At 47.2% G+C, this 9,391-nt stretch overlaps 1 protein-coding gene across 1 annotated transcript in view; it reads right to left on the minus strand.

Annotated features, from left to right (window-relative positions):
* The window catches only part of cUnh4orf54 (chromosome Un C4orf54 homolog), a 33,721-nt gene extending 25,138 nt beyond the window's left edge, over nucleotides 1–8,583 (minus strand). Inside the window, exon 1 of the mRNA XM_080519081.1 lies at nucleotides 5,663–8,583. Within this exon, the coding sequence (XP_080375207.1) occupies nucleotides 5,683–8,400 (2,718 nt within the window). The 5' untranslated portion in view covers nucleotides 8,401–8,583 and the 3' untranslated portion in view covers nucleotides 5,663–5,682. The remainder of the gene's footprint in view (nucleotides 1–5,662) is intronic.
* Nucleotides 8,584–9,391: the final 808 nt, after the last annotated feature.

A 9,391-nucleotide genomic window follows, 5' to 3' on the forward strand; every position in this document is an offset into this window, starting at 1 on the left:
GGGGTGTATGTGTGTGTGTGTGTACTGGGGGTGTCAGTGTGGGGTGTATGTGTGTGTGTGTGTGTGCTGGGGGTGTCAGTGTGGGGTGTATGTGTGTGTGTGTGCTGGGGGTGTCAGTGTGGGGTGTGTGTGTGTGTGTGTGCTGGGGGTGTGTGTGTGCGTGTGCTGGGGGTGTCAGTGTGGAGTGTGTGTGTGTGTGTGTGTGTGTGCTGGGGGTGTCAGTGTGGGGTGTATGTGTGTGTGTGTGTGCTGGGGGTGTCAGTGTGGGATGAATGTGTGTGTGTGTGCTGGGGGTGTATGTGTGTGTGTGTGCTGGGGGTGTCAGTGTGGGGTGTGTGTGTGTGTGTGTGCTGGGGGTGTCAGTGTGGAGTGTGTGTGTGTGTGTGTGTGTGTGTGTGTGTGTGTGTGTGTGTGTGTGTGTGTGTGTGTGCTGGAGGTGTCAGTTTGCTCAGTGTGTGTTACAGTCTCTATCAGTACATTGTCTTCCACAGTGTGCGTCTCTTTATTTTTCTTATCTGTATTTATTTCTCTGTCATCTCTGCTCCTCTACCTCCTCTACCTCCTCTACCTCCTCTACCTCCTCTACCTCCTCTGCCTCATCTACCTCCTCTGCCTCCTCTACCTTCTCTACCTTCTCTACCTCCTCTACCTCCTCTGCCTCCTCTACCTCCTCTACCTCCTCTGCCTCCTCTGCCTCCTCTACCTCCTCTGCCTCCTCTACCTCCTCTGCCTCCTCTACCTCCTCTACCTCCTCTGCCTCCTCTGCCTCCTCTACCTCCTCTACCTCCTCTACCTCCTCTACCTCCTCTACCTCCTCTACCTCCTCTGCCTCATCTACCTCCTCTGCCTCCTCTACCTTCTCTACCTTCTCTACCTCCTCTACCTCCTCTGCCTCCTCTACCTCCTCTACCTCCTCTGCCTCCTCTGCCTCCTCTACCTCCTCTGCCTCATCTACCTCCTCTGCCTCCTCTACCTCCTCTACCTCCTCTACCTCCTCTACCTCCTCTACCTCCTCTGCCTCCTCTACCTCCTCTGCCTCCTCTACCTACGTCTTTTCTGCCTGCGGCTTCTGGTGCGGCATCGGCGCCCGTGGTTGGGGCCGACGACCCACCAGCAGCGCTGGCACCGGGGGTGGGCCACTCCGACCGTGGCCCACCAGGAGACCCAGCACACATGGCCCACCCCATGGCGCAGCCCGCAACGTGCAGGCTGCTCTCTGCGTGGACACATCAGACGGTTATGTCCCACGTCCCCGCATTCAAAACACTTCATGCTCCCCAAGCTGGCGTACAACGTGTAGTCCCCGTCTCCATGTTTCACTTTAAAGGACACCGCCAGCATCTGTTCCGGGTCACTCAGGTACATGAACACCTGCCTGCGGAGCGACTGGACGCGCTGCAGTTTGTCATTTTTACAGTTCCGTTTGATTTCACTGAAGCCGCCGGAGAACTTCCCGAAGCGGGTCAGTTGGTTCTCCAGCAGCTGGTTGGGGACGAACGGGGGAACCCCAGGCACAAGGACCTGGGTGGACGGGACAAACAGCGGCGACACCATTACATACTGATCTTCTAGTACAATTCCCCGCTCAACCAGTGAATAGACCACCTTCTCTCTCTTCAGTGGCGAGGAGAAGGTCCTCCACAGAGGACCGGGGGTCAGCCACCACCCGAACGCCTTGTTTGGTGGAGAGAGGAAGGCGAGCCCTCCTCCGGGAGGGACGCCATCACTCCTTCAACAAAACACTTGATTTGCTCTTAAAATATCTCTTTTCCTTCAAACTGATGAAATAACCTCCTCTTACCTTCACATGGAGGAACCAGGGGAGGAGAAGCACCGAAGGTTAAAGTGCAGAAACACAGTTTAAACACTCACACTTCTCCCAACGCTCCACACCCGCTCTCTCTCTCTCTCTCACACACACACACACACACACACACACACACACACACACACACACACACACACACACACACACACACACACTCCCAGCATGGAGAGAGAGAGAGTTTTGAAAGAGATGAGCACATTTTCTTGAATATAAATAGTTTGAGGAGTAGCACTTGAATAATTGAAAGCTTTATTTGTATTGTGGTTTTGATTCTTTAAAAAAAAAAATCCGTGTGAGACACCTGATTGGTCACTGAGTTTGATTTAGTCCAACACTTGTTCTGTTCAGTGTAATTTGTATCTGCTGTGTCTAAGATGTGTCAAGACACTGAGCAGGTGACACATCCTATTCTTTCTTGTGTTTATTTTTTTATATTTGCTGGTTAAGTAATCCAAAGGTACTCTGCTGCGTCACTTTTTATCCCCCGCCGTGGCTGATAGGCCCCGAAGGGGGATCTTGAAACAGTCTCCGTACGTCCGTCCGTTCGAACGTTTCTACCTATATCTCGGCAACCCCTGGGCCCACAGTGACCAAACTTTACATGTGGATACATCTCAGAGGGGGAAGGGATACTATGGTGACCTTGACCTAATTTGCATATTAAGTAGGTCACAGGGTCACGAAGTGCTTAAAAACACATTTTGGGCTCCGGAGGCCTAGGTTTTTGAGCTAGGGCTCTGAAATTGTATACACACATGATACACACTCCAGGGATAACCTCCAGTACACCAAGTGACCTGACCTTGACCTTGAAGATTGGTCGTCATGGTTGCACAATACATGTATTTTCATATAAACATTTCTCCTCATTTCTCAGCAGTTCCTGGCACCACAGTCACCAAACTTCACACATGGACACTCCACCTGGGGAGAAGGGGCACCATGGTGACCATGACCTAATTTGCATATCAGGTCACAGGGTCACTAAGTGCATAAAAACACCTTTTGGGCTCTGGAGACGTATTTTGACATAGCTTATGAAGAAGACCTTACAGATTCTACATAATTACCTACTAGGACCCATGGAACACCCTCTAGTGTACCAAGTGTGCTGCCTTAGAGCTGCTTTGTGAGAAAATATAAAGCCCTCCGGCGGGGGATTAGCCCAGCAACGGACTTCTTGTTTATTTTAGAACTTAAAGTAAGTTACCGATTCCATTTTTTGACAGGTGTCTTGTTATTGTAACAGATTACAGTTTTGAAGCAACCTTCCCAACCCTGTATATACTCATTTAGACCTGGTTTACGCCTGCATGTGGCTCCGGAGCAGCGAATTGCAGACCCCTGGTGAAGAGAGAGGTCTCGAGTATCGAGGCAAGAGCTTCCTGTCTCCAACGACTTTCCACTGCCAGAGAACTCCACCACATCGTCCATCACTCTGCCAGGTGAAACTTGGCGGAAGCCTTTGATGAAACTTGGAAGACAGTCACGCTCAGGATAGTTGTCCACGGCGACATAGCCCACACTTCCACTCGACTGGTTTGATGGGACATGACATGGCAATTTTGGGACCATCAGAGGGAAACATGGCAGCCTGCAGTTCAAAGTGGCGTTCATACTGGGTTTAAGAACGTCTGACAGTCTCCAGGGTCTGGAAAAGTTGGCCGGGTGAGCGAGGGGGAGATGATATCAGAGCTGAGTGAAAACCTGCAGCCGTCACAGCGTGGATCTCAGAATCACTGACAACCCAAATGCAGACTCACACACAGGGTTAGAGATCACTGGTCGGTACGAGCGAAAACACTACAAGGAATGCTGGACGTCAAGACACAGGTACAAAGATGGTCTGGCAACAGCAGCGAAGTGAGATGAGATACTTAGGAGGGGGAGACAGGTGGTCCCATTAGGTAGGTAATCACACACTGAGGGCGAGCAGACAGGAACAGGACATCAATGGTCAAGCTTTGATTCATGATTTGTCTAATCTTGATTGGTCTTGGCAGTACTTTTATGGTGAGTTCTTTAGGCTCATAAGTAAACATGCACCATGATGCACCTATAGTCAAGGGCTGAAACAATCCATGGTTCTTGCCTGAGATTCCAAATATTCTTATAGACAGGGATTCTCTCTCTCTCTCTCTCTCTCTCTCTCCCGCCCACCCCCATCATATCTGCAGCAAGTGGATTTATGTTTGTTTGCTTGTTGCTCTCTGTCTCTGTCCTCTCCTGTCCTCTCTTTCTATTCCCACACTCCAACTGGAACAGCAGAGAGCTCTGAGTCTGGTTCTGCAGGTTTCTCCTTTCCACCACCTCCTCTGCTCGCTCAGGTGGAATTGTTTGTTTGTTTTTGTTTGTTTCTATGTAAAGGTGCACTGAACGGACATAAAATAAAGTGGATTTGAATTGAATTAGCTTGGCTTCCTGGTCTCCCTGTCATCTGACTCCTGAAAATAGCTCGCTGACTCTGCTGCAACTCAAACCTGCCAGCCGTCGGCGTGATGGGCAGCAGCAGCTGAACCCTTTCTCTCTCTCTCTCACACACACACACACCTGTTTCACATTTCAGTGGTGCATGTCCTGAAACTCAAACATCACAGACTTGATTGACCTTAAATTATCTAGAACAGTAGTTTATCTACTGTGATTGTATCTCAGCTATAACATCAGAATTCAAAACAACTGTGGCCATTGTCTTGCTGAGGTATTCCTTTGAAAATTGTACAACGACATGACAGTGTTTGTGTCCCTGATGCCTGAAACCTGCATGGTGGTCTTGGAAAATGATCAAACAACAAACAATGCATATTTGTGTTAAGGAATTTTGGGAGGTTTTCTGTCTGGTAGTAATCTAAATCTCCAATTTACAATTGTAAATCTCTCATTTGTTTCTTTTAAAAACCACATTAATACAAATTCTGATCCAAATACCAACAATGTAAAAAAACAAAAACAAATAAAAAAACGATTATCATTATCATTTTGTAGGACATTGAAGGTGGGTAAGTCACTCTAAAATAGCTCAATAAATATTAGCTTCCTTCTCAAAACTTGATTTCAAGTGATAGTGGAAAAGCCTGTAAAACGGAGATAATGATTCCAATTCAATTATCTTTAGATTTCCAAACAACAGAAAGTTGTGCTTTTCTTCTTCATGTCTTCAAGTCAAGATGATGTTCATTTCATCTTTGAAGTTTGACTTTTCTGGATATAAAGTAACACTTAATTTTTTTCTCATAATGCTATTTTATTGATAAAACTGTATTTTGTCATGTGAATTGTTATTTGTTAAAACTCATTGATTTAACATCACACAATGTTGTTTTTCATGGGTTTCAGAATGAACAACTCGAAGCACAGTAACCACAAAGTTTTTCATAGTTTTCTTTTCCGACTCATGAATACGAGAAGTTTCCTCATTTGTCCACCTTCTATGAAACCTCTTCCAGTTCAGAGGTTCTGGAGCTAATCCCAGCTAGCCATGGGTGAGTGCAGGATGCACCTGGACAGATCTCCATTCCATCACGGAGACAGAGAAACCACACACACTCACATCCACACCTAGAGAACATAAAATAAACATGTCTAACCTATCAAAAGCAGGAAATGCGAGGTAAAATCAAAAAGCTGGCAAATACGATATTCTTTTCTTGAGTCTGCATTACTCACAAGGACCACACAATAGCAGTTCTTAAAGGCAAATTCTGTAATTCTTTGCCAAATGAAAGTACTATAATATACACATTTGATTGTATTGTATTAGTCACAATGAAAAAAAAAATGTTTACAAAAACACACAGAAACCTCACAATTATGAACTCAGTAGAATGGACTCACCCGCTGATTTGAGCCATCACTCATCTGTGCTCCACCACAAAGCTCATCGTGGTCCCATCAAAAGAAGGCGGGGCAATGATCCGGGTCCCTTGTTGAGAATTGAAGCTGATCACTGGTTGCTTGACGCCGGAGAGTCTATGCAACGGCCTGATGGCAGCCGGCGCTGGTTGTTGAGCGCCGCTGGCCACGTGGGGAAAGCTCCCAGTGGTCATGTAAACGGGACTGTCCATGTAGATGCCCTCTGTCTGACGCGAAGAGATTTGCTCCTCTCCACCGATCGATGGTTGCACCAGTGGTTGTGTGGGCATCACAGGCGGTGCGGGCATGAAGCTTGGGTATAACATGTACGCCGGACCAGGGCTGAGGGCCAGATGTGGGATCTGGAAAGGTATCGGCGCCATGGGAGGCTGTGACATGGGCACTTCCACATATTGACCAATTTCTGGGTCAAAGAGACGTTTAGTTGTTAAATGGACCGGAGTGTCAACAAGGTAGTAGTTTCCACTGGAGGGATCCAAGAGCATTTTCCTCTCTATCGTCTGGAATGGCTCCATATTGAGCGGCGGGTTGACTGCTGGGGTGAAGCAGTAGAATTGCGGCTGGCTAGAGGGCAAGCCTCTTGGTAAGGAGTGGTAGATGGATGCTGACGTTCTCTCTGGTGAGTGAGTTTCCATCACAGTTCGAGAGAGGTTCGGGGTTGGGTTGTGGTCTTTCTGGCTTCTTATTCCAGTTCCCATTTGTCCTGGAGAAGTGGCTGCAGTTAAAGTATACAATGACGGTGTGTCTTGCGATACGGACTGTTTGTTGTTGGTGGGATGGGAGTTGACTGGAATAGTTAAGTAGTTGTCACTGTCAGTTGATGCACTTGAAAATCTGTCCACCACTTTTGATTCATCGACTTCATTTCCACGTTGCCCTGCCTTATTATTTTTTAAGGATGCAGGCAATTTTGGAAACTCCAGGACAGGATTTCTTGTGTCGATGAGGATTTGTCTGTTAGTCTTCGGCTGTGGTGGCGTTACTGGTGCACAGGATTTGGCGCTGGTGCTGACGTCGAACATAGCGCTGCCCCCCGTGGTGCACCAGGCTTGTACTGACGGAGGAACCTGTCGCTCTTTGTCGTCTTGCATCATCACGCTTTCTCTGATCGGGGTTGTCATGTTTGCTGGCAATGACTTATCTATACTTGAACGGGCCTTTTCCATACTGTGTCCTCTCGCTCCTCCCCCATCAGACACCCCATCCCCGTCCTCACTAGCTATCAGTGACAAGAGATGGCTGTCTGTCAGCGGCTGAGGTTCACTCTTCCTTTTCCACTCGTTTTTTTTAAACACATAAAGCTGCTCCATGGTTTTTACAGCCGCCTGGAGTTTCTCCAAAGCTGCCTGATTTGGTATCTTCAATTCTGATTTCTTATCTACAGTGTCAAGGGTGTTTTCTCGCTTCTTGCGGCTGTTTTCAGTCCTTAATCCAATGCTTTCCTCCGGATTTGACATGTGGGTAGGAGCTCCCCTTTGCAGAGGACCAGTTTTAGTTCCCTCTGGAGACAAGTTGTCTGCGTCACATTGCTGCAGATTAGTTGCCTCCATATTTTCTGAAGATTTTTCATAACTATGAGTGTTCACAGATTGATAGTTTATCACTATAGGTGACACAGAATTGAGATCGTCATATAAATCCCTTGTTTTTTGCTGTTGTTGGCTGTCAGAACAGTAAAATGTGCTTTTATTGTCACTGTTGTCAGCAGAATGAACAATGTGATAAGAGCTTTTGACAAGTTTACGAACGTCTCTCACTTGGTGAATAGGTGTCTGCAGTTTTCCTTTAGCGTCTCGAACGTCTCTTACCATGAAATGTGGCACTTTATCTGAAGCCTCCCCCCTGGGAACCGCAGCCAGCTGGTATTTGGAGTCATCTGCCTTGACGAATCTGGCTGCCGTACAGCCGGCGCTGGGAGAGAGCATCTTTGAGGTGCCTGACGGATCGTTTATATTTCCCCTGGTGCTCCTCAGGTTTATTTTAATTTCCGGAGGTTTAGACGGAGTCACATTCCTGGAGTCCGCAATGTACAGTGTACTGTCAGAGCGCAGTTTTATATCACCTCCACTTCCGTTGGGTGAAGAAGATTTTCTCTGTGGTTGTTTTTGAACATGTCCATTGTTGGACTGCCGTTGTATACTTGGCACGAACAAGTGAGACATTTTGGTTGTTTTACTTCCGTTTTCTGAGCGCCGTCCCGCCACGTCACCAGCCGATCTCTCCTCCGCAGTTTCATGGTTTTTACGGTCCTTTTGAAACTCGACCTCTTCGTCCCTCCAGCATTTGAACGCGTTATTTTGGCCATGAAGCAGCACGCTGTGAAATGCCTCCAAAGTGCCTATTTTAGTAACAATGCCAGCGTCACCTGTCGACTCCCAGTCTTTTGCAGGAGCTGCAATGGCTCGTTTCCGAGAGCCGGTGGTGGGATCGGGGGAGCTGTCTGAGCCGTCCGGTTCCTCCACACACATTTCTGCATATTGAGAGCTGCTGTGAAACTCTGAGGCATGCCTGAGCTGGTCCCTGCCGCCCTTCACCTCTGCGTCGCTCGCCCAGCGTGCAAAGCATGATGAAGGCACCGGATGCAACTCGCTGATCTCTCCTCTTTCCATTTTGCGCTCCTGCTCAAACTGCATCTTCTTAGAAATCACATTTTTGATCAGGCTGGACGCCAGGATGGCTTTCTTGTGTGTGTCTTCCATGGTCTTACAAGGCTGCTGGGTCTGTCTGTTTTGGCTGCTTAGCAAACTGTCGGTAACTCCATCTGTGGAACGTGATCCTGCAGGCTTTTTGCAAAGTTAGTGCGTCTTTCACCCAGAGACATTCCTGATTTGACATTGCAATGAAAATTCAGAGACTCCATGAGCCTAATTGCCCCGCTGTGCCCCCAAGCTGACTCATCTCTCAGTTTAATGTCTTTGGTGGGTGGCTATGCTCAGCGGTGCCGTTCTGTGACTTTAAAGGAGGTGGTTGAGCTCCCCAGCCACTGTCATATTTTCACATTGCCAAATTTCAGGTCAACAAAGGTGGGCTGCCTGACTTTTTTTTTTTAATGGGTTGCTCTGGCTCAGATCATTTACTTGACGCTGGAATTTACAACATTTAAGTATTAAAGAAATACGACGTGTCAATCATGAATAACAGGTCTCTTAGAGTGACTCATGTTCGACTCCTATTGTTTGTTGTTGTTAATCCATGCAACGTCCTGTGTTTGTAAGTGCTCTAAGCAAGGGGTCAGACTTCACAATTGATCTGAGAAGCTCAAACCACAACAGAGAGAAGCAAGATGATGACATGACTCAGCAAAAATTGTTGCATGTGATTTTTTTTTTTAAAGAACATCGTTAAACTGTGAAAACCTGAATCCTGAACATTTAGTTATGTTATACTTTAAGCACACACGAACACACGCACACACACACACACACACACACACACACACACACACACACACACACACACACACACACACACACACACACACACATACGTTTATTAAACAACTTTAACAGTTCGTGTTGAGATAAAACTTTTCTCTTTTTCAAAACAAACGTTCATCCAAATGAATGAGGTCCTGTCCCTCCTGCTTCAGCAGCTACAAAGACAAACTAACTTGCTGACATTGTCCGAGAGGAGAACTGACTGTTTCTCATCAAGACAAATATTTATGGGGTGGCGAGAGGGGTACAGGAA

This window comes from Blennius ocellaris (genome assembly GCF_963422515.1).
Source record: "Blennius ocellaris genome assembly, chromosome: 23".
Lineage (NCBI taxonomy): Eukaryota > Metazoa > Chordata > Actinopteri > Blenniiformes > Blenniidae > Blennius > Blennius ocellaris.